Source organism: Salvelinus namaycush, chromosome 8, assembly GCF_016432855.1.
Source record: "Salvelinus namaycush isolate Seneca chromosome 8, SaNama_1.0, whole genome shotgun sequence".
NCBI lineage: Eukaryota > Metazoa > Chordata > Actinopteri > Salmoniformes > Salmonidae > Salvelinus > Salvelinus namaycush.
The window spans coordinates 15,604,999-15,630,200 of NC_052314.1; the positions used below are offsets into that span (position 1 = coordinate 15,604,999).

Here is a 25,202-nt window from a genome sequence, read left to right on the forward strand (position 1 = left end):
CTCTTTACTGAGGAGCCCTCTGGTACAGCAGCTCTTAACTGAGGAGCCCTCTGGTACAGCAGCTCTTTACTGAGGAGCACTGGTACAGCAGCTCTTTACTGAGGAGCCCTCTGGTACAGCAGCACTTTACTGAGGAGCACTGGTACACCAGCTCTTTACTGAGGAGCCTTCTGGTACAGCAGCTCTTTACTGAGGAGCCCTCTGGTACAGCAGCTCTTTACTGAGGAGCCCTCTGGTACAGCAGCTGTTTACTGAGGAGCCCTCTGGTATAGCAGCTCCTAACTAAGGAGCACTCTGGTATAGCAGCTCCTACCTAAGGAGCCTTCTGGTACAGCAGCTCGTTATTGAGGAGCCCTCTGGTACAGCAGCTCTTTACTGAGGAGCCCTCTGGTACAGCAGCTGTTTACTGAGGAGCAATCTGGTACAGCAGCTCTTTACTAAGGAGCACTCTGGTATAGCAGCTCCTAACTAAGGAGCACTCTGGTATAGCAGCTCCTAACTAAGGAGCAGTCTGGTACAGCAGCTCGTTACTGAGGAGCACTCTGGTACAGCAGCTCTTTACTGAGGAGCACTCTGGTACAGCAGCTGTTTACTGAGGAGCACTCTGGTACAGCAGCTCTTTACTAAGGAGCACTCTGGTACAGCAGCTGTTTACTGAGGAGCACTCTGGTACAGCAGCTCCTAACTAAGGAGCAATCTGGTACAGCAGCTGTTTACTGAGGAGCACTCTTGTACAGCAGCTCCTAACTAAGGAGCACTCTGGTACAGCAGCTCGTTACTGAGGAGCACTCTGATACAGCAGCTCTTTACTAAGGAGCACTCTGGTACAGCAAATCTTTACTGAGGAGAACTCTGGTACAGCTACTCTTTACTGAGGAGCACTCTGGTACAGCAGCACTTTACTGAGGAACACTCTGGTACAGCAGCACTTTACTGAGGAGCACTCTGGTACAGCAGCTCTTTCCTGAGGAGCACTCCGGTACAGCTGTCCTTTAATGAGGAGCACTCTGGTACAGCTATTCTTTACTGTGGAGCACTCTGGAACAGCAGCTCGTTACTGAGGAGCCCTCTGGTACAACAGCTTTTAACTGAGGAGCACTCTGGTACAACTACTCATTACTGAGGAGCACTCTGGTACAGCTGCTCTTTACTGAGGAGCACTCTGGTACAGCTATTCTTTACTGTGGAGCACTGTGCTACAGCTACTCTTGACTGAGGAGCACTCTGGTACAGCTGCTCTTTACTGAGGAGCACTCTGGTACAGCAGCTCCTTACAGAGGAGCACTCTGGTACAGCTGTTCTTTACTGAGGAGCACTCTGGTACAGCAGCTCCTTACAGAGGAGCACTCTGGTACAGCTGCTCTTTACTGAGGAGCACTCTGGTACAGCAGCTCCTTACAGAGGAGCACTCTGGTACAGCTGCTCTTTACTGTGGAGCACTATGGTACAGCTATTCTTTACTGTGGAGCACTGTGCTACAGCTGCTCTTTACTGTGAAGCACTCTGGTACAGCAGCTCTTTACTAAGGAGCACTCTGGTACAGCAGCTGTTTACTGAGGAGCACTCTGGTACAGCAGCTCTTTACTGAGGAGCACTCTGGTACAGCTACTCTTTACTGAGGAGCACTCCAGTACAGCTGTCCTTTAATGAGGAGCACTCTGGTACAGCAGCTCTTTCCTGAGGAGCACTCCAGTACAGCTGTCCTTTGATGAGGAGCACTCTGGTACAGCTACTCTTTCCTGAGGAGCACTCTGGTACAGCTACTCTTTACTGAAGAGCACTCCAGTACAGCTGTCCTTTAATGAGGAGCACCCTGTTACAGATACTCTTTAATGAGGAGCACTCCAGTACAGCTGTCCTTTAATGAGGAGCACTCCAGTACAGCTGTCCTTTAATGAGGAGCACTCTGGTACAGCTGCTCTTTACTGTGGAGCACTATGGTACAGCTATTCTTTACTGTGGAGCACTGTGCTACAGCTGCTCTTTACTGTGAAGCACTCTGGTACAGCAGCTCTTTACTAAGGAGCACTCTGGTATAGCAGCTCCTAACTAAGGAGCACTCTGGTACAGCAGCTCGTTACCGAGGAGCACTCTGGTACAGCAGCTGTTTACTGAGGAGCACTCTGGTACAGCAGCTCTTTACTAAGGAGCACTCTGGTACAGCTACTCTTTACGGAGGAGCACTCTGGTACAGCAGCACTTTACTGAGGAGCACTCTGGTACAGCAGCTCGTTACTGAGGAGCACTCTGGTATAGCAGCTCTTTACTAAGGAGCCCTCTGGTCCAGCAGCTCTTTACTGAGGAACACTCTGGCACAGGAACTCTGTGCTGAGGAGCCCTCTGGTCCAGCAGCTCTTTACTGAGGAACACTCTGGCACAGCAGCTCTTTACCGAGGAGCCCTCTGGTCCAGCAGCTCTTTACTGAGGAACACTCTGGCACAGGAACTCTGTGCTGAGGAACACTCTGGCACAGCAGCTCTGTGCTGAGGAGCCCTCTGGTCCAGCAGCTCTTTACTGAGGAGCCCTCTGGCACAGCAGCTCTGTGCTGAGGAGCCCTCTGGTCCAGCAGCTCTTTACTGAGGAACACTCTGGCACAGGAGCTCTGTGCTGAGGAGCCCTCTGGTACAGCAGCTCTTTACTGAGGAACCAGTTGGTACTGCAGCTCTTTACTGAGGAGCACTGGTAGAGCAGCTCTTTACTGAGGAGCCCTCTGGTACAGCAGCTCTTTACTGAGGAACCATTTGGTACTGCAGCTCTTTACTGAGGAGCCCTCTGGTACAGCAGCTCTTTACTGAGGAGCCCTCTGGTCCAGCAGCTCTTTACTGAGGAGCCCTCTGGTCCAGCAGCTCTTAACTGAGGAGCCCTCTGGTACAGCAGCTCTTTACTGAGGAGCACTGGTACAGCAGCTCTTTACTGAGGAGCCCTCTGGTACAGCAGCTCTTTACTGAGGAGCCCTCTGGTACAGCAGCTCTTTACTGAGGAGCCCTCTGGTACAGCAGCTCTTTACTGAGGAGCCCTCTGGTACAGCAGCTCTTTACTGAGGAGCCCTCTGGTACAGCAGCTCTTTACTGAGGAGCCCTCTGGTATAGCAGCTCCTAACTAAGGAGCACTCTGGTATAGCAGCTCCTAACTAAGGAGCACTCTGGTATAGCAGCTCCTAACTAAGGAGCACTCTGGTACAGCAGCTCGTTACTGAGGAGCACTCTGGTACAGCAGCTCTTTACTGAGGAGCACTCTGGTACAGCAGCTGTTTACTGAGGAGCACTCTGGTACAGCAGCTCTTTACTAAGGAGCACTCTGGTACAGCAGCTGTTTACTGAGGAGCACTCTGGTACAGCAGCTCCTAACTAAGGAGCAATCTGGTACAGCAGCTGTTTACTGAGGAGCACTCTGGTACAGCAGCTCCTAACTAAGGAGCACTCTGGTACAGCAGCTCGTTACTGAGGAGCACTCTGATACAGCAGCTCTTTACTAAGGAGCACTCTGGTACAGCAAATCTTTACTGAGGAGCACTCTGGTACAGCAGCACTTTACTGAGGAGCACTCTGGTACAGCAGCACTTTACTGAGGAGCACTCTGGTACAGCAGCTCTTTCCCGAGGAGCACTCCGGTACAGCTGTCCTTTAATGAGGAGCACTCTGGTACAGCTACTCTTTACTGTGGAGCACTCTGGAACAGCAGCTCGTTACTGAGGAGCCCTTTGGCACAACAGCTTTTAACTGAGGAGCACTCTGGTACAGCTACTCGTCACTGAGGAGCACTCTGGTACAGCTGCTCTTTACTGAGGAGCACTCTGGTACAGCTATTCTTTACTGTGGAGCACTGTGCTACAGCTACTCTTGACTGAGGAGCACTCTGGTACAGCTGCTCTTTACTGAGGAGCACTCTGGTACAGCTATTCTTTACTGTGGAGCACTGTGCTACAGCTACTCTTGACTGAGGAGCACTCTGGTACAGCTGCTCTTTACTGAGGAGCACTCTGGTACAGCAGCTCCTTACAGAGGAGCACTCTGGTACAGCTGTTCTTTACTGAGGAGCACTCTGGTACAGCAGCTCCTTACAGAGGAGCACTCTGGTACAGCTGCTCTTTACTGAGGAGCACTCTGGTACAGCAGCTCCTTACAGAGGAGCACTCTGGTACAGCTGCTCTTTACTGTGGAGCACTATGGTACAGCTATTCTTTACTGTGGAGCACTGTGCTACAGCTGCTCTTTACTGTGAAGCACTCTGGTACAGCAGCTCTTTACTAAGGAGCACTCTGGTATAGCAGCTCCTAACTAAGGAGCACTCTGGTACAGCAGCTCGTTACTGAGGAGCACTCTGGTACAGCAGCTGTTTACTGAGGAGCACTCTGGTACAGCAGCTCTTTACTAAGGAGCACTCTGGTACAGCTACTCTTTACTGAGGAGCACTCTGGTACAGCAGCACTTTACTGAGGAGCACTCTGGTACAGCAGCTCGTTACTGAGGAGCACTCTGGTATAGCAGCTCTTTACTAAGGAGCACTCTGGTACAGCTACTCTTTACTGAGGAGCACTCTGGTACAGCAGCACTTTACTGAGGAGCACTCCAGTACAGCTGTCCTTTAATGAGGAGCACTCTGGTACAGCAGCTCTTTCCTGAGGAGCACTCTGGTATAGCAGCTCCTAACTAAGGAGCACTCTGGTACAGCAGCTCTTTACTGAGGAGCACTCTGGTACAGCAGCTGTTTACTGAGGAGCACTCTGGTACAGCAGCTCTTTACTAAGGAGCACTCTGGTACAGCTACTCTTTACTGAGGAGCACTCTGGTACAGCAGCACTTTACTGAGGAGCACTCTGGTACAGCAGCTCGTTACTGAGGAGCACTCTGGTATAGCAGCTCTTTACTAAGGAGCACTCTGGTACAGCTACTCTTTACTGAGGAGCACTCTGGTACAGCAGCACTTTACTGAGGAGCACTCCAGTACAGCTGTCCTTTAATGAGGAGCACTCTGGTACAGCAGCTCTTTCCTGAGGAGCACTCCAGTACAGCTGTCCTTTGATGAGGAGCACTCTGGTACAGCTACTCTTTCCTGAGGAGCACTCTGGTACAGCCACTCTTTACTGAAGAGCACTCCAGTACAGCTGTCCTTTAATGAGGAGCACTCTGTTACAGATACTCTTTAATGAGGAGCACTCCAGTACAGCTGTCCTTTAATGAGGAGCACTCCAGTACAGCTGTCCTTTAATGAGGAGCACTCTGGTACAGCTACTCTTTAATGAGGAGCACTCTGGTACAGCTACTCTTTACTGAGGAGCACTCTGGTACAGCTACTCTTTCCTGAGGAGCACTCCAGTACAGCTGTCCTTTAATGAGGAGCACTCTGTTACAGATACTCTTTCCTGAGGAGCACTCTGGTAGAGCATCTCTTTACTGTAGATAACTCTGGTACAGCTGTTGTTTACTGTATATAACTCTGGTACAGCAGCTCTTTACTGTAGATAGCTCTGGTAGAGCAGCTCGTTACTGAGGAGCACTCTGGTACAGCAGCTCTTTATTGAGTATATTACACCCCAGTACCATTATAGCAAACCCCACCCCCCTCACACACACACACACACACACACACACACACACACACACACACACACACACACACACACACACACACACACACACACACACACACACACACACACACACACACACACACACACACACACACACCCTCTCTCTCTCTCTCTCTCTCTCTCTCTCTCTTTCTCGCTATCGCTTTTTCTTTCTCTCTCTAACTCCTAGTCCTAACCTGCTGCCACAGGCACTGCAGTAATATTTCAGTGTTCCAGTTGTGGCACGGTGGAACGTATAACAACCGTGCATCACAATAAAACTTCATAAGCGTAAACTGCAGAGTGGTGCATATACCTTTCTCTCCTTTGACTTCTTTTATGACGCCGCCAGGGCTTTGTATAATAACATCCGACAGTCCTGGCCACAGATATAAACCCATTAGAGCTCCACAATCCACAAACCTACTTCATTGTCATCTCAATGAATCAACAGAGCTTATTAAAGAAAAGAATAGCCCTGCCCTCTGGACTCCCCGAGCTGTCAGACTACACACGGCTCCAACTGAGAGCTCATTGGCTGCTCACACCAATTCAGGAAATATCAGACTCAGAGTCATTCAGACTCCCAGGATTAAACCAAGGGTTTTAAAGCGGCACCCTGGACGCTTCTTTCTTAGACATGATCAATCCTGAACCACACTAGTAGCGTTAAACATGGACATCTGTTGCTAAAAGTGAGACCTTGGCAAAACGTTTCAATTAACGCATCGCAGACAAGCATCTGTTGCTAATACAAGCATCAATCATTTAATGCTAAAGAAACAGATACAGTGCCTTCAGAAAGTTTTCACACCCCTTGACTTTTCCCACATTTTGTTGTGTTACAGGCTGAATATAAAATGGATTAAATTGAGATTGTGAAATCTTTCCAAAGGTGCTTCTACAAAGTATTGACTCAGGGGTGTTAAGACTTCTGTAAATGAGATATTTCTGTACTTCATTTTGAATACATTTGCACTTAAAAAATGTAAAACATGTTTTCATGCGTAGATGGGTGAGAAAAATATATATTCAATCTATTTTGAATTCAGGCTGTAACAACCCAATGTGGAATAAGACAAGGGGTATGAATACCTTCTGAAGGCACTGGAGGTGGTATTTCACTACATAACCAGCCATTTCAGATTCAAACATTCTAGTTTGTTTAGAGTGTCCCAGTCCAGAAATTGTTTTACTTACAGAGGAAACAGAAACACAATCTCCTGGAGAAAAATGCATTTGTTCCGTTTTCTGTTCTATTCCAACTCTCCAGCTCCTTTTCCCCATTCCCCTCCTGCCACACATGTACACAAATACATACACACATACACTCCTATTACCTAGGGGATAAATTCTAACGAGGCCCACTCCCTAGACTGCAAGGTCTCCCATCCTGCCATCACCGATTGGTTTCTCGCTGACCGGTCCCCTCCCCTCTTGCCACCCACACAAACACAGCCTTGAATTAATCAGCCTTTGAAGCAGGCAGGTGGGAAATCAGGCAAGGCCGCGGTTGATGAGCAGGTGGATGGGAGACTGCGTGTGTGTGAAGCCTGGTGACCGGTACGGCAAGGGGAGGCGAGGAGAACAGCACAGTACCGTGGCAAGCCAGCCTCATTTCCACCGCACAAGGTCGGCTACTCTCCCCGGCACACACAGCCCCGGCCATGCAGCTACCGCCCAGCACCTCACACATCCCATTACAGCTGAGCCCCGGCACACACGGCCCCGGCCATGCAGCTACCGCCCAGCACCTCACACATCCCATTACAGCTGAGCCCCGGCACACACGGCCCCGGCCATGCAGCTACCGCCCAGCACCTCACACATCCCATTACAGCTGAGCCCCGGCACACACGGCCCCGGCCATGCAGCTACCGCCCAGCACCTCACACATCCCATTACAGCTGAGCCCCGGCACACACGGCCCCGGCCATGCAGCTACCGCCCAGCACCTCACACATCCCATTACAACTGAGCCCCGGCACACACAGCCCCGGCCATGCAGCTACCGCCCAGCACCTCACACATCCCATTACAACTGTGCTGAGCCCTGGCACACACACACACACACATGGCATGGAACAGCAGCCCAGAGGAGTGTGTGTGTTTTATTTGTATGTGTGCGTCCACCTCTGTGTGCATGTGAGTGAGTGAAAAAGAGAGAGAGAGAGAAAGTGGGGGAGAAAGAGGGAGAGAGGAAGAGAGGGAGAGCTAAAGAGAGAGAGAGAGGGGGGAAATAGAGAGAGAGAGAGAGAGAGAGGAAAAGAGAGAGAGAGAGAGCGAAAGAGAGGGGGGGGGGGAGAGGGGGACCGAGAGAGAGAGCGAAAGAGAGAGGGGAGAGAGAGGGGGAGCAAGAGAGAGCAAGAGCGAGAGAGAGCGAGAGAGAGAGAGAGAGAGAGAGAGAGAGAGAGAGAGAGAGAGAGAGAGAGAGAGAGAGAGAGACTTAGTGGTGACGTTGCTGATACGTACACGGCTACGATTATTTTCTTTTATCTGTTGGATGTGGGAGGGGGGATTGTGTGAACGATGTGGGATTTGCTATGATGCTGAGCTCTGTGGTGTGTGGAGTGTGTGAATTAAATCTCTGGTGGACTGGTGTAGGGGCTAGTTCTGACACCAAGACTGGTGTAGGGGAAAGCTCTGACACCAACTGTCTCCCCTGATAGGTCGCGTCTGTCACATTGCCACTGTTAAATGTTCTAAGAACAAACTAGGCAGTGTGATGAAATCATCAAGTCATTTTAAAAAGGTTTATGAAAACAGTCTATGGACGCCCATGCTTGTATTTTCTGGCATTAATGTCAACCCACTGGGCACAGACGTCAATTCAAAGTCTATTCCACGTTGGTTCAACGTAATTCGTTGAAATGACGTGGAAACAATGTTGATTCAACCAGTGTGAAACTATCTGATATTGTGATTATCTGTCCCACAACACAGGTACACACACACCAAAATAATGTCGTGGAAATACTAATCAATAATGAAGAGAGACAAGGTCAATCACCAATCAGGATATTACTTTATTCAAAACGTATTAATAGCATCGATGAATTATTGCAATAATGAAGCTAGTCGACAAACCACCCCTAGAAGATTTGTTGAGAGCACAACGAGCGGATTTGAGCCACAGCATTTTATAGCAAAGTTCATCCTCCTGAATGTTCAAGACAAACAACAGATGCATGGAATGGGTCACTAGGTTAGGATTTGTATGAAAGATATAATAACTCACAGCAGACTGTATATGCTGTAAAGACTGTTCTCGTTGAAGGTAGAAACCAGGGTCTGGCCAACTTAACAAGGTTCCTCTCATAATTATCCATACACGAGCCATCTCCCCCTGGTACCTTCCAGTCAGACACGAGCCATCTCCCGCTGGTACCTTCCAGTCAGACACGAGCCATCTCCCCCTGGTACCTTCCAGTCAGACCGGAGAAATCTCCCCCTGGTACCTTCCAGTCAGACCGGAGCCATCTCCCCCTGGTACCTTCCAGTCAGACCCGAGCCATCTCCCCCTGGTACCTTCCAGTCAGACCCGAGCCATCTCTACCTGGTACCTTCCAGTCAGACACGAGCCATCTCCCCCTGGTACCTTCCAGTCAGACCGGAGCCATCTCCCCCTGGTACCTTCCAGTCAGACCCGAGCCATCTCCCCCTGGTACCTTCCAGTCAGACCGGAGCCATCTCCTCCTGGTACCCTCCAGTCAGACCGGAGCCATCTCCTCCTGGTACCTTCCAGTCAGACCGGAGAAATCTCCCCCTGGTACCTTCCAGTCAGACCGGAGCCATCTCCTCCTGGTACCTTCCAGTCAGACCCGAGCCATCTCTACCTGGTACCTTCCAGTCAGACACGAGCCATCTCCCCCTGGTACCTTCCAGTCAGACCGGAGCCATCTCCCCCTGGTACCTTCCAGTCAGACACGAGCAATCTCCCCCTGGTACCTTCCAGTCAGACCAAAGCCATCTCCCTCTGGTACCTTCCAGTCAGACCCGAGCCATCTCCCCCTGGTACCCTCCAGTCAGACCCGAGCCATCTCCCCCTGGTACCTTCCAGTCAGACCCGAGCCATCTCTACCTGGTACCTTCCAGTCAGACCCGAGCCATCTCCCCCTGGTACCTTCCAGTCAGACACGAGCCATCTCCCCCTGGTACCTTCCAGTCAGACCGGAGCAATCTCCCCCTGGTACCTTCCAGTCAGACCGGAGCCATCTCCCCCTGGTACCTTCCAGTCAGACCGGAGCCATCTCCCCCTGGTACATTCCAGTCAGACACGAGCCATCTCCCCCTGGTACATTCCAGTAAGACACGAGCCATCTCCCCCTGGTACCTTCCAGCCAGACCGGAGCCATCTCCCCCTGGTACCTTCCAGTCAGACACGAGCCATCTCCCCCTGGTACCTTCCAGTCAGACACGAGCCATCTCCCCATGGTACCTTCCAGTCAGACCCGAGCCATCTCTACCTGGTACCTTCCAGTCAGACACGAGCCATCTCCCCCTGGTACCTTCCAGTCAGACCGGAGCCATCTCCCCCTGGTACCTTCCAGTCAGACCCGAGCCATCTCTACCTGGTACCCTCCAGTCAGACACGAGCCATCTCCCCCTGGTACCTTCCAGTCAGACCGGAGCCATCTCCCCCTGGTACCTTCCAGTCAGACCGGAGCCATCTCCCCCTGGTACCTTCCAGTCAGACCGGAGAAATCTCCCCCTGGTACCTTCCAGTCAGACCGGAGAAATCTCCCCCTGGTACCCTCCAGTCAGACCGGAGAAATCTCCCCCTGGTACCTTCCAGTCAGACCGGAGCCATCTCCCCCTGGTACCCTCCAGTCAGACCGGAGCCATCTCCCCCTGGTACCCTCCAGTCAGACCGGAGAAATCTCCCCCTGGTACCTTCCAGTCAGACCGGAGCCATCTCCTCCTGGTACCCTCCAGTCAGACCGGAGCCATCTCCTCCTGGTACCTTCCAGTCAGACCGGAGAAATCTCCCCCTGGTACCTTCCAGTCAGACCGGAGAAATCTCCCCCTGGTACCTTCCAGTCAGACCGGAGCCATCTCCTCCTGGTACCCTCCAGTCAGACCGGAGCCATCTCCTCCTGGTACCTTCCAGTCAGACCGGAGAAATCTCCCCCTGGTACCTTCCAGTCAGACCGGAGCCATCTCCTCCTGGTACCTTCCAGTCAGACCCGAGCCATCTCTACCTGGTACCTTCCAGTCAGACACGAGCCATCTCCCCCTGGTACCTTCCAGTCAGACCGGAGCCATCTCCCCCTGGTACCTTCCAGTCAGACCGGAGCCATCTCCCCCTGGTACCCTCCAGTCAGACCGGAGAAATCTCCCCCTGGTACCCTCCAGTCAGACCGGAGAAATCTCCCCCTGGTACCCTCCAGTCAGACCGGAGCCATCTCCCCCTGGTACCTTCCAGTCAGACCGGAGCCATCTCCTCCTGGTACCTTCCAGTCAGACCGGAGCCATCTCCCCCTGGTACCTTCCAGTCAGACCGGAGCCATCTCCCCCTGGTACCCTCCAGTCAGACCGGAGAAATCTCCCCCTGGTACCTTCCAGTCAGACCGGAGAAATCTCCCCCTGCTACCCTCCAGTCAGACCGGAGAAATCTCCCCCTGGTACCCTCCAGTCAGACCGGAGAAATCTCCTCCTGTTACCTTCCAGTCAGACCGGAGCCATCTCCTCCTGGTACCCTCCAGTCAGACCGGAGCCATCTCCTCCTGGTACCTTCCAGTCAGACCAGAGAAATCTCCCCCTGGTACCTTCCAGTCAGACCCGAGCCATCTCTACCTGGTACCTTCCAGTCAGACACGAGCCATCTCCCCCTGGTACCTTCCAGTCAGACCCGAGCCATCTCTACCTGGTACCTTCCAGTCAGACACGAGCCATCTCCCCCTGGTACCTTCCAGTCAGACCGGAGCCATCTCCTCCTGGTACCTTCCAGTCAGACACGAGCCATCTCCCCCTGGTACCTTCCAGTCAGACCGGAGCCATCTCCCCTGGTACCTTCCAGTCAGACCGGAGCCATCTCCCCCTGGTACCTTCCAGTCAGACCGGAGCCATCTCCCCTGGTACCTTCCAGTCAGACCGGAGCCATCTCCCCCTGGTACCTTCCAGTCAGACCGGAGCCATCTCCCCCTGGTACCCTCCAGTCAGACCGGAGAAATCTCCCCCTGGTACCTTCCAGTCAGACCGGAGAAATCTCCCCCTGCTACCCTCCAGTCAGACCGGAGAAATCTCCCCCTGCTACCCTCCAGTCAGACCGGAGAAATCTCCTCCTGGTACCTTCCAGTCAGACCGGAGCCATCTCCTCCTGGTACCCTCCAGTCAGACCGGAGCCATCTCCTCCTGGTACCTTCCAGTCAGACCGGAGAAATCTCCCCCTGGTACCCTCCAGTCAGACCGGAGAAATCTCCCCCTGGTACCCTCCAGTCAGACCGGAGAAATCTCCCCCTGGTACCTTCCAGTCAGACCGGAGCCATCTCCTCCTGGTACCTTCCAGTCAGACCCGAGCCATCTCTACCTGGTACCTTCCAGTCAGACACGAGCCATCTCCCCCTGGTACCTTCCAGTCAGACCCGAGCCATCTCTACCTGGTACCTTCCAGTCAGACACGAGCCATCTCCCCCTGGTACCTTCCAGTCAGACCGGAGCCATCTCCTCCTGGTACCTTCCAGTCAGACACGAGCCATCTCCCCCTGGTACCTTCCAGTCAGACCGGAGCCATCTCCCCCTGGTACCTTCCAGTCAGACCGGAGCAATCTCCCCCTGGTACCCTCCAGTCAGACCGGAGAAATCTCCCCCTGGTACCTTCCAGTCAGACCGGAGCCATCTCCTCCTGGTACCTTCCAGTCAGACCGGAGCCATCTCCCCCTGGTACCCTCCAGTCAGACCGGAGCCATCTCCCCCTGGTACCCTCCAGTCAGACCGGAGCCATCTCCCCCTGGTACCCTCCAGTCAGACCGGAGAAATCTCCCCCTGGTACCTTCCAGTCAGACCGGAGCCATCTCCCCCTGGTACCTTCCAGTCAGACCGGAGCCATCTCCCCCTGGTACCCTCCAGTCAGACCGGAGAAATCTCCCCCTGGTACCTTCCAGTCAGACTGGAGCCATCTCCCCCTGGTACCTTCCAGTCAGACACGAGCCATCTCTACCTGGTACCTTCCAGTCAGACACGAGCCATCTCCCCCTGGTACCTTCCAGTCAGACCGGAGAAATCTCCCCCTGGTACCTTCCAGTCAGACCGGAGAAATCTCCCCCTGGTACCCTCCAGTCAGACCGGAGAAATCTCCCCCTGGTACCCTCCAGTCAGACCGGAGCCATCTCCCCCTGGTACCTTCCAGTCAGACCGGAGCCATCTCCCCCTGGTACCTTCCAGTCAGACCGGAGAAATCTCCCCCTGGTACCTTCCAGTCAGACCGGAGAAATCTCCCCCTGGTACCTTCCAGTCAGACCGGAGAAATCTCCCCCTGGTACCTTCCAGTCAGACCGGAGAAATCTCCCCCTGGTACCTTCCAGTCAGACCGGAGAAATCTCCCCCTGGTACCCTCCAGTCAGACCGGAGAAATCTCCCCCTGGTACCTTCCAGTCAGACCGGAGAAATCTCCCCCTGGTACCCTCCAGTCAGACCGGAGAAATCTCCCCCTGGTACCTTCCAGTCAGACCGGAGAAATCTCCCCCTGGTACCTTCCAGTCAGACCGGAGAAATCTCCCCCTGGTACCCTCCAGTCAGACCGGAGAAATCTCCCCCTGGTACCTTCCAGTCAGACCGGAGAAATCTCCCCCTGGTACCCTCCAGTCAGACCGGAGAAATCTCCCCCTGGTACCTTCCAGTCAGACCGGAGCCATCTCCCCCTGGTACCTTCCAGTCAGACCGGAGAAATCTCCCCCTGGTACCTTCCAGTCAGACCGGAGAAATCTCCTCCTGGTACCTTCCAGTCAGACCGGAGCCATCTCCCCCTGGTACCCTCCAGTCAGACCGGAGAAATCTCCCCCTGGTACCTTCCAGTCAGACCGGAGCCATCTCCCCCTGGTACCTTCCAGTCAGACCGGAGAAATCTCCCCCTGGTACCCTCCAGTCAGACCGGAGAAATCTCCCCCTGGTACCTTCCAGTCAGACCGGAGAAATCTCCTCCTGGTACCTTCCAGTCAGACCGGAGCCATCTCTACCTGGTACCTTCCAGTCAGACCGGAGCCATCTCCCCCTGGTACCTTCCAGTCAGACCGGAGAAATCTCCCCCTGGTACCCTCCAGTCAGACCAGAGAAATCTCCCCCTGGTACCTTCCAGTCAGACCGGAGAAATCTCCCCCTGGTACCCTCCAGTCAGACCGGAGAAATCTCCCCCTGGTACCCTCCAGTCAGACCGGAGAAATCTCCCCCTGGTACCTTCCAGTCAGACCGGAGCCATCTCCCCCTGGTACCTTCCAGTCAGACCGGAGAAATCTCCCCCTGGTACCTTCCAGTCAGACCGGAGAAATCTCCCCCTGGTACCTTCCAGTCAGACCGGAGCCATCTCCCCCTGGTACCCTCCAGTCAGACCGGAGCCATCTCCCCCTGGTACCCTCCAGTCAGACCGGAGAAATCTCCCCCTGGTACCCTCCAGTCAGACCAGAGAAATCTCCCCCTGGTACCTTCCAGTCAGACCGGAGAAATCTCCCCCTGGTACCCTCCAGTCAGACCGGAGAAATCTCCCCCTGGTACCCTCCAGTCAGACCGGAGAAATCTCCCCCTGGTACCTTCCAGTCAGACCGGAGCCATCTCCCCCTGGTACCTTCCAGTCAGACCGGAGAAATCTCCCCCTGGTACCTTCCAGTCAGACCGGAGAAATCTCCCCCTGGTACCTTCCAGTCAGACCGGAGCCATCTCCCCCTGGTACCCTCCAGTCAGACCGGAGAAATCTCCTCCTGGTACCCTCCAGTCAGACCGGAGAAATCTCCCTCACATCTACTGTCAGCATGAAGCCCCAGAGGCCCACTCTCAGTTCACACAGACACAATATAGTTCTAACAACCCCCTATTCTGTTGCATAAACAACCGTTTGATGCAATAACGGTATTAAAACATAATGTTGTAATTTCACCCACAACAATAAACACTACTGTAAACAGTACACAATTACACACACACAGACCAGTGATGTGAGCGGTGTGATCACCACAAGCTGCCATGTCCACATGTTTTTCACAACACCCCTACACACTTCTCTCTGTAGCCACAGAGGACCCTGAGATGATGGTAGCATACTGTATGCACCTGGACAGCTGTCAGCATCTCCCACTGTCTAGCCAAACCTAACCACACACACTCTCCCCTCCTTGAGGCACTTTCCCTCTCTATCTTTCTCTCTCTCACTATCATAACCCTCTCCTTCCCTCTCTCACTATCATAACCCTCTCCTTCCCTCTCTCACTATCATAACCCTCTCCTTCCCTCTCTCACTATCATAACCCTCTCCTTCCCTCTCTCACTATCATAACCCTCTCCTTCCCTCTCTCACTATCTTTCTCTCTCCTTCCCTATCTCTCCATCTTTCTCTCTCTTGCCCTCTCTTTCCTTCTCTTTCCTTCTCTTTCCTTCTCTTTCCTTCTCTCTCTTTCTCTTTCCATCTTTCTCTCTCTCTCTCTCTCTTTCCCTCTCTCTCTCTTTCCCTCTCTCTCTTTCCCTCTCGATCTTTCTCTCTTTTCCCCACTCTCTCTATCTGTCTCCTCTTTCCCTCTCTCTATCTGTCTCTCCTTTTCCCTCCATCTTTCTCTCTATTTTCCTTCTCTCTTTCCCTCTCTCTTTCCCTCTATCTTTCCCTCTATCTTTCCCTCTATCTTTCCCTCTATCTTTCCCTCTCTCTTTCCCTCTCTCTTTCCCTCTCTTTCCCTCTCTTTCCCTCTCTTTCCCTCTCTCTTTCCCTCTCTCTTTCCCTCTCTCTTTCCCTCTGTTTCCCTCTCTATCTTTCTTCTCTCTTTCCCTCTCTCTCTCTGTCTCTCTCTTTCCCTCTATCTTTCTCTCTCTATCTCTCTCGCTCTATCTGTCTCTCTATCTTTCTCTTTCTCTCTCTATCTTTCTCTCTCCTTCCTTCTCTCTATATCTGTCTCTCGCTTTCCCTCTCTCTGTCTTTCTCTATCTTTCCTTCTCTCTGTCTCTCTCTCTTTCCCTCTATCTTTCTATGTTTCTCTTTCCCTCTCTTTCTATCTTTCTCTCTTTCCCTCTCTCTCTTTCTCTCTCTTTCCTTCTCTATCTGTCTCTCTCCTTCCCTATCTCTCCATCTTTCTCTCTCTTGCCCTCTCTTTCCCTCTCTTATCTTCTCTTTCCTTCTCTTTCCTTCTCTCTCTTTCTCTTTCCATCTTTCTCTCTCTCTTTCCCTCTCTCTCTCTTTCCCTCTCTCTTTCCCTCTCGATCTTTCTCTCTTTTCCCCACTCTCTCTATCTGTCTCCTCTTTCCCTCTCTCTATCTGTCTCTCCCTTTCCCTCCATCTTTCTCTCTATTTTCCCTCTATTTTTCTTCTCTCTTTCCCTCTCTCTTTCCCTCTCTCTTTCCCTCTCTCTTTCCCTCTCTCTTTCCCTCTCTCTTTCTCTCTGTTTCCCTCTCTATCTTTCTTCTCTCTTTCCCTCTCTCTCTCTGTCTCTCTCTTTCCCTCTATCTTTCTCTCTCTTTCCCTCTCTCTCTATCTCTCTCTCTATCTGTCTCTCTATCTTTCTCTTTCTCTCTATATCTTTCTCTCTACTTCCCTCTCTCTATATCTGTCTCTCTCTTTCCCTCTCTCTGTCTTTCTCTATCTTTCCTTCTCTCTGTCTCTCTCTCTTTCCCTCTATCTTTCTATATTTCTCTTTCCCTCTCTTTCTATCTTTCTCTCTTTCCCTCTCTATCTTTCTCTCTCTTTCCCTCTATCTTTCCTTCTCTATCTGTCTCTCTCTTTCCCTCTCTCTATCTTTCTCTATCTTTCCCTCTCTCTCTCTCTGTCTCTCTCTTTCCCTCTCTATCTGTCTCGCTTTCCCTCTTTCTCTGTCTCTGTCTTTCCCCTCTATCTTTCTATCTTTCTCTCTCTTTCCCTATCTCACTCTCTTTCCCTATATTTCTATCTTTCTATCTCTCTCTCTCTTTCCCTCTCTCTATCTTTCTCGCTCTCTCGCTCTCTCTATCTGTCTCTCTTTCCCTCTCTCTCTGTCTCTGTCTTTCCCTCTATCTTTCTCTCTCTTTCCATCTCTCTCTATCTCTCTCTCTCTATCTGTCTCTCTATCTTTCTCTTTCTCTCTCTATCTTTCTCTCTCCTTCCCTCTCTCTATATCTGTCTCTCTCTTTCCCTCTCTCTGTCTTTCTCTATCTTTCCTTCTCTCTGTCTCTCTCTCTTTCCCTCTATCTTTCTATATTTCTATTTCCCTCTCTTTCTATCTTTCTCTCTCTCTCTTTCCCTCTATCTTTCTATATTTCTATTTCCCTCTCTTTCTATCTTTCTCTCTTTCCCTCTCTATCTTTCTCTCTCTTTCCCTCTATCTTTCCTTCTCTATCTGTCTCTCTCCTTCCCTATCTCTCCATCTTTCTCTCTCTTGCCCTCTCTTTCCCTCTCTTATCTTCTCGTTCCTTCTCTTTCCTTCTCTCTCTTTCTCTTTCCATCTTTCTCTCTCTCTCTTTCCCTCTCTCTCTTTCCCTCTCGATCTTTCTCTCTTTTCCCCACTCTCTATCTGTCTCCTCTTTCCCTCTCTCTATCTGTCTCTCCCTTTCCCTCCATCTTTCTCTCTATTTTCCCTCTATTTTTCTTCTCTCTTTCCCTCTCTCTTTCCCTCTCTCTTTCCCTCTATATCTTTCTTCTCTCTTTCCCTCTCTCTCTCTGTCTCTCTCTTTCCCTCTATCTTTCTCTCTCTATCTCTCTCTCTCTATCTGTCTCTCTATCTTTATCTTTCTCTCTCTATCTTTCTCTCTCCTTCCCTCTCTCTCTATCTGTCTCTCCCTTTCCCTCCATCTTTCTCTCTATTTTCTCTCTATTTTTCTTCTCTCTTTCCCTCTCTCTTTCCCTCTCTCTTTCCCGCTATCTTTCCCTCTCTCTTTCCCTCTCTCTTTCCCTCTCTCTTTCTCTCTGTTTCCCTCTCTATCTTTCTTCTCTATTTCCCTCTCTCTCTCTGTCTCTCTCTTTCCCTCTATCTTTCTCTCTCTTTCCCTCTCTCTCTCTGTCTCTCTCTTTCCCTCTATCTTTCTCTCTCTTTCCCTCTCTCTCTCTATCTCTCTCTTTCTCTCTCTATCTTTCTCGCTCCTTCCCTCTCTCTATATCTGTCTCTCTCTTTCCCTCTCTCTGTCTTTCTCTATCTTTCCTTCTCTCTGTCTCTCTCTCTTTCCCTCTATCTTTCTATATTTCTCTTTCCCTCTCTTTCTATCTTTCTCTCTTTCCCTCTCTATCTTTCTCTCTTTCCCTCTTTCTCTGTCTGTCTTTCCCCTCTATCTTTCTATCTTTCTCTTTCTTTCCCTATCTCGCTCTCTTCCCCTATATTTCTATCTTTCTCTATCTTTCCCTCTCTCTCTCTGTCTCTCTCTTTCCCTCTCTATCTGTCTCTCTTTCCCTCTTTCTCTGTCTCTGTCTTTCCCCTCTCTCTTTCCCTCTTTCTCTCTCTTTCCCTATCTCGCTCTCTTTCCCTATATTATATCTTTCTATCTCTCTCTCTCTCTTTCCCTCTCTCTATCTTTCTCTATCTTTCCCTCTCTCTCGCTCTCTCTCTCTGTCTCTGTCTTTCCCCTCTATCTTTCTATCTTTCTCTCTCTCCCTATCTCGCTCTCTTTCCCTATATTTCTATCTTTCTCTATCTTTCCCTCTCTCTCTCTCTGTCTCTCTCTTTCCCTCTCTATCTGTCTCTCTTTCCCTCTTTCGCTGTCTCTGTCTTTCCCCTCTATCTTTCTATCTCTCTCTCTCTTTCCCTCTCTCACTGCACCACATACATCTACTTTCTAGCCCAGTCACAGCCATCAGGGCGTGCTACTCATTTCTGCCGCAAATGTCTTCCTGGGAACTCAGGACATTGTGGTGAGCAATTCCTGATGAGCCCGTGAAAGGCCAGATAGCATTATGAGGGAGTGTGTGCAGGCAGGGAAGAGGGTAATGGTGGCCCTGAAACACAGTCACCTGTAAGGGTTCTTGTATACACCTTGAATATGTACTATACATTCATGTTGACTATCTGCTTATGCACTGTCTATATTGATTTGGTTTCACATTGATCAGATGGCAATCACATGACACACCTTTAAGTGGGGGGACAGCCGGCAGTGAAGGAGTTAACGACGATCATAACTCCTCTCCTGGGGGATCCTAGTTTACATTCATTACACCATAGCCCCGGGCAAACTGCATATCAAGCAGTATTACAAACAACCAACTGGCATATCTACTTACCATCAGCGCAGAGTCGCGGGTTGTTTCTGAAAGAAGGCTGGATGGCTGTTTGACTGGCTGGCTGGTGAGAGGCCGCTGAGCAGAGAGAAGCTTTTCCGGCCCACAGAACACACAACCCACAATGCACTTCACACAGCCATCCTGCTACACTACTGCATATCTACTACACACATGTTCTCTCTGTTTCCATCTCTCCCTTTATCATTCCCCTCTATCTCTCTCTCCTTTTCTTTCCATGGCCCTGTCTCTCAGTGGCGACCCGTCATTCAGGGCAGGTGGGGCTGTTTTTAGCACCAAACCTTTAGGTAAAAAAAATGCCTGTTTTGCTTGTTATTTTGGCATTAATATGTGTCACATATCAGTTTGCAAACAATGTCAAAATAAAAAATGTAGGCCCTAACAGTTTGTGGGCACCGTTTATCACTGTTAGAGTGCAATTCATTTATTGTTTAGTGTTGTGTCGTGTATTGGCTTTGCTGGCATGCATCCCAAATTATTTTGTTTGCCCCACCAAGACGTACATGCTAAAATTGCCACTGGAGCCTACATAAAGCTGTCCCAACAGCAGAGTCCCAACAACTTACCACCGCTACACCTGGCTTTCAGCGGAGCCTTGTCTGGCATCGAAACAGTTCATTCAGCCTCATTTACTGCCTTTTAAAAAACATAGCTGATATGGCAGACTTGCATAAACAAATGTGGTTTCTAGTTACAATAGAGATGTACAAACTATGGCATAAGGGGACGACAAGCGGATAAGAGGTAATCCGTAATTTTGATTAAGAAATTAATGAGCAAGCTAGGATGGACGTAGTCAATAAAACTATTTGTTCAGCACTTCTGAAATGTACAGCGACAAAATTCAGAACATAGGCCGTTCTTACAGTGTACTCCCTGTACAACAAGTCAGAACTGTAGGATAAATAAAGGGGGCATATAAACAGACAATGAAAGCTCTTAGAATATTCAATGATTACATTTCTCAATAACAGGTTTTAGGCTATTTGTGCACCACCAAGTTAGAACAGTAGGCAAAATTAAGAGGTGAAAATAGAACAAATTATTAGGATGAGGCACATTGAACGGCATTTGGGTCTTTGCGTGTCAAAAAAGATACACGTCATATAACACTATTTGACGCGTTAAATGAGCTTTTAATTTGACACGTCAAATAACACAATTATATTATAGAATGTTGTGTGTGCTGAATTTGCATGTGCAATCCAAGCACCACCAATACCACTACTATCAGTAGCACTGTCAAAGCTGTACAAAAAAGTAGCCAAACAAGAAAACACCGGACCATGAACAATGTGTTTATAATACCGCTTTGGTGAAAATAGACCAACTTATTAGGGTGAGGCACATGGGCTACTAACAGCTTACTACACAATATACACTTAGTATTACTTTCTTAGCTACAGTATTCACATCTCTCTTGCATATTACATCATCTATGCAGCAGCATACAAGACATTTTTGGACTCACCTTGTGAAGGTGGCGCAGCGGTCCTTTGTGGGCAAATTTTGTGATCAAACTTTGTCATCAAAGTCTGGCATTCTTTGTATTTATGGTGGGAACTCGGGGAAAAAACACAGCCACTCCATTGAACAGCAGGCTAACGTTAGTAGTTTCTTTGCAGTTAGCCACTGATTCCTTCCAAACGACTCATTGTCGAATTTGCAATTTACAACTTGTTGTGTAATCTTTATGTACAATGTCCGATGAGCACCGACACGTTTTATCTATAATTTCTCTTCATTATTTCTCTTCGTATGACAAGGATTGAAAAGGATTTGCCAGTAGATTGTCGACTTGATGACAACTGATGATGACTCTTAGCTAAGACTTTGAAAGTAAGATGTTGACATGATCAGTCCAATCAAAGCTACTGTAGCTATAACGTGATTTGATGTCATTCTATCTGTGGCCAAAGACCTTGAGCCTTCTTGGATGGGCACTACTAATATTAATCTATGGCATATCCCAAGGGGCTAACATTTTCGAGCTCTAAGCTTAGAATTGGGGATGACGTACTGTCCCATGAGTGACAGAAAACTGAGCCAATCACGACAGAAAACTGAACCAATCACGACAGAAAACTGAACCAATCAGGTGCAACGCTCTGTATTTTCCGCTGGCTGCCCCAGCACCACAGAAAACACTGATCTAGGCTGAAACACCTGCATTTTGGAGCTGCCTCACTCAAGAAAACAAAAAAGAGACCATGTTTGTATGCGGCTTTATTAACTCAATGATATTTATATATTTTTTTACATTGTTTGCAAACTGATATGTGACACGTAATAATGCCAAAATAACAAATAAAACAGGCAAGCCCACCCAAAAAAACATATATATATATTTTTTAACCTAAAAGCTCTGCCCCACATGCCCTGAATGACAATTCATGTATTGTTTCGTGTTGTGTAGTGGCTTTGCTGGCATGCATCCCACATTTTCTGTTTGTTTGCTCCACCAAGATTTCCATGCTAAAATCACCACTGCTGTCTCTCCATTTCCATAACATGAAAATAGACACACTACTATCAGTTCCTCTCTCCTCTGACTACAGAGACGGAGAACATCTCTGATGGTTTGATGGTAGCAGTGTGGTATCAGTAATGCTACAGTACAGTGGTTGTGTCTGTGATGTTTCTGCAGGCCTGTGTTTCTGCGTTTGCTTTGTGGATTGAGGTAGTGGTTGCTCTATACAAACGCTGTGTAGCTAGCCACTACACCCCCGACCACCCATCTGATTCTCATTCTCGATGGGCTCTGACACATTTCAACGTCTGCCTGTTCTATTTGTCTGACATGTTATATCTCAGGAAAAGAGGAGGCAGGGGGATCTCAGCGGGGGCCAGAGCAGGGGCCAGGAAACACAGGAGAAGGGGTAACTGTTTCACAGCACTCAGGTGAGAGGGAAGGCACAGCCTTGCTCACCTCTTTGTATTCGCCATGACTAAAAGTGGAATTACAACTCAACGGCGGGCAGTCGAGGGGTTTGATGTATAGAAAAGTACTACTAGAGTACAGTGGAGGATATCAGCGGGAAAGATGGTGGCTGATACAGCGTGAGGATGCATTCTATTTCTGGGGGATTGTATGATGGGGTTGTATGGGTAACGTAGTTTGTCGGATGACATTGATTCGTTGGATGCCTCAATATAAGTGCCCGATTACCATTTTGTGTATTGTAAGTGGAATGTGTCTTCTGGGAAAAAACAGACCGATGCATAATATAATAAACATGCATGCAGAGAGAGGAGTTCATTCTCCCTGACATAGCTTGGTGGTCTTTAATATGTTCCATCCTTGTGGATGTTAAATCTTTCAGAGGCCAGATGGTTTGTAGACTGTGTTTTCGCTCCCAGCCTCATGGTACCCCTCATTTATACATTCATCCACATCTTGCCTTTTAATCCCAGTGGTGGGTCAAGCCTGACGGATGCCCTCCCAGGCTGGCAAGGAGGCGCAATTAGCGACTCCACGAGACAGAGGAGACTACTAGTGGGGTGGAATGAGCTGGGAGAGAATCCCCCTCTCTTTAACGCACTGCTAAACACAGTTATAGCCTACCGTGTACGCATCCCTTGGAGTTCTCTCAAATAACAACTTATTTTTTTAAATATTCAAATGCTCTTTAAAAAATATATATAAATAGCCCCTCCACCCTGGAGCTTGGCAAATTTGAAGGATAAAATAAATAACTTGTTTTTTCGGCAGTAATGTTCAAAGTTTGAGGTGTTAGTATTTGGATATTTAATGTGAAACATTCCTTTTGGCTGGGCTCCTTATTTTCTTGTCTTAGATGGCAGTTGGTCTTTCTATCTGTGATGTTCTCCTGTGGAGGTCTGATCTGGTCATGCTGAGCCATGCTGTCTCAGTAGGACACCAGTCTCTACTCTACTCTACTCTGCTCTACTCTGCTCTACTCTGCTCTGCTTTACTCTGCTCTACTCTGCTCTACTACTGCTCTACTCTGCTCTACTCTGCTCTACTCTGCTCTGCTTTACTCTGCTCTACTACTGCTCTACTCTGCTCTACTCTGCTCTACTACTGCTCTACTCTGCTCTACTCTGCTCTACTCTGCTCTGCTTTACTCTGCTTTACTACTGCTCTACTCTGCTCTACTCTACTCTACTCTACTCTGCTCTGCTCTACTCTACTCTGCTCTGCTCTGCTCTACTCTGCTCTGCTCTACTCTGCTCTACTCTGCTCTGCTCTACTCTACTTTACTCTACTTTACTCTGCTCTGCTCTACTCTGCTCTACTCTGCTCTACTCTACTTTACTCTGCTTTACTCTGCTTTACTACTGCTCTACTCTGCTCTACTCTGCTCTACTCTGCTCTGCTTTACTCTGCTCTGCTCTACTCTGCTCTACTTTAGTCTACTTTACTCTGCTCTACTACTGCTCTACTCTGCTCTACTCTGCTCTACTCTGCTCTACTCTGCTCTACTCTGCTTTACTCTGCTCTACTACTGCTCTACTACTGCTCTACTCTGCTCTACTCTGCTCTACTCTACTCTACTCTGCTTTACTCTGCTCTACTACTGCTCTACTCTGCTCTACTCTGCTCTACTCTGCTCTACTCTGCTTTACTCTGCTCTACTACTGCAGCCGACGATGTCCTTGTCACTTGCCATCTGCCGTAGTGGGGGGAATAGTAGGATGACTACTCCCACACACATACAATGTGTACAAACACAGAGATACACGCACACACACACACACACACACACACACACACACACACACACACACACACACACACACACACACACACACACACACACACACACACACACACACACACACACACACACACACACACACACACACACACACACACACACACACACACACACACACACACACACAGTGCATAAACACGCACACATACTGTGCACAGATATGCACAAACATTGTTTATAAATGCAGAACTTATCTCTCTCTCTTTCTCTCTCTCACACACAGTGCACTTTCCCTATGTCCCTCATTCATATAATTTCTGTTTCTAAGTAAACAACAATGACTCACTATGCCTTTTTTTAAACACAAAGAACAAATTAATTGACATTTGATGTCATTGCCTCAGAAAGCATGAGCGAAGTGCATCTGATCAATGCTGGCTATAACAGACACATGAAACAGTTCAAACCAGCCCTTTAAAAGCCTGGATTATTGATTGAATCCTTTTCCAATGTTATATCTGGGGCTGGAGCGGATTGGAGCAGGCTGGTAGGTGGTCGGTGGTGAGTGGTGATGTGGGTTGTGTTGTTCAGATGGCACGGTGGTGGAGCAGGTACAGAGAGAGACTTACCCCTGGCAGTGTTTTCTGTTCATGGAGGGCGTTCTGGGCTTTGATGGCCGACTCACGGGCACAGTAGGTGAGGAACGCACAGCCTGAAAAATAGAGAGGGGGAGGTTGGGGACAGATATTAAAACTAGTTTATCTGAACACTGGGGACTGAACACTGGGGACTGAACCCTGGGGACTGAACACTGGGAAAAGAAAGGACACTAAACATGGAGTAGCAACACTAGCTCAGTCACAGTGCAACAGAGAAGAGTGATCATTTTACCATCCCTAGCCCAGTTACAAAGCACAACAACACTTGGCAACAACACTGTTCACAATCGAATCCCCTCCACCTAACCCACTGGGTCCCCATCAACCTCACTTAGTCTCAGACCCTTGTCAGTCATGAAAAGCAACACCCTGTGAAAGGGAAGTGTCCCTCACAATGACACAGCCAGAGCTGCTACTGGGAGCTGTCCCTCCCTGCACACAGTCTCAATGCAGACATACACTCTATTTTGTTTCTTTCTTCGGCTGGCTCAGTGATGGATGCTTCCTCTCTCTCTGTGCCTTGCTTTCTCTCTCTTGTATTCTCTTTCCTCTCTATCTCTCTCTTTCGTCTCTCTCTTTCTCTCTCTCTCTCTCTCTTTCTGTGCCCCTCTTTCTCCCTCTCTCTCCCTCTATTTCTCTCTCCCACCCCCAGTGCCATAGATCAGTCTCTCCTTGTCCAAAGCGACTACCACACCATTGCAATGCACAATACTGAGCCCTTTTGACAGCAGCAGAGAAAGCAAGAGGGAGGGAGGGAGGGAGGGAGGGAGGGAGGGAGGGAGGGAGGGAGGGAGGGAGGGAGGGAGGGAGGGAGGGAGGGAGGGAGGGGCTCCAGGCCTCAGGACTCTGTGACCACAGAACGAATGCCCAGTCACAAGAACTCCAGGTGAGTACCACACACG

The 25,202-nt window shown here is 49.6% G+C and overlaps 1 protein-coding gene across 20 annotated transcripts in view; it reads right to left on the reverse strand.

Moving 5' to 3' along the window:
- Positions 1-25,202, reverse strand: part of celf5a (cugbp, Elav-like family member 5a) — a 362,637-nt gene that overhangs the window by 306,674 nt on the left and 30,761 nt on the right. For all 20 annotated transcript variants that reach the window (XM_038999337.1, XM_038999326.1, XM_038999335.1 and 17 more), the window contains exon 2: positions 24,271-24,353. In XM_038999337.1, coding sequence (XP_038855265.1) covers positions 24,271-24,353 — 83 coding nt within the window. The remainder of the gene's footprint in view (positions 1-24,270; positions 24,354-25,202) is intronic.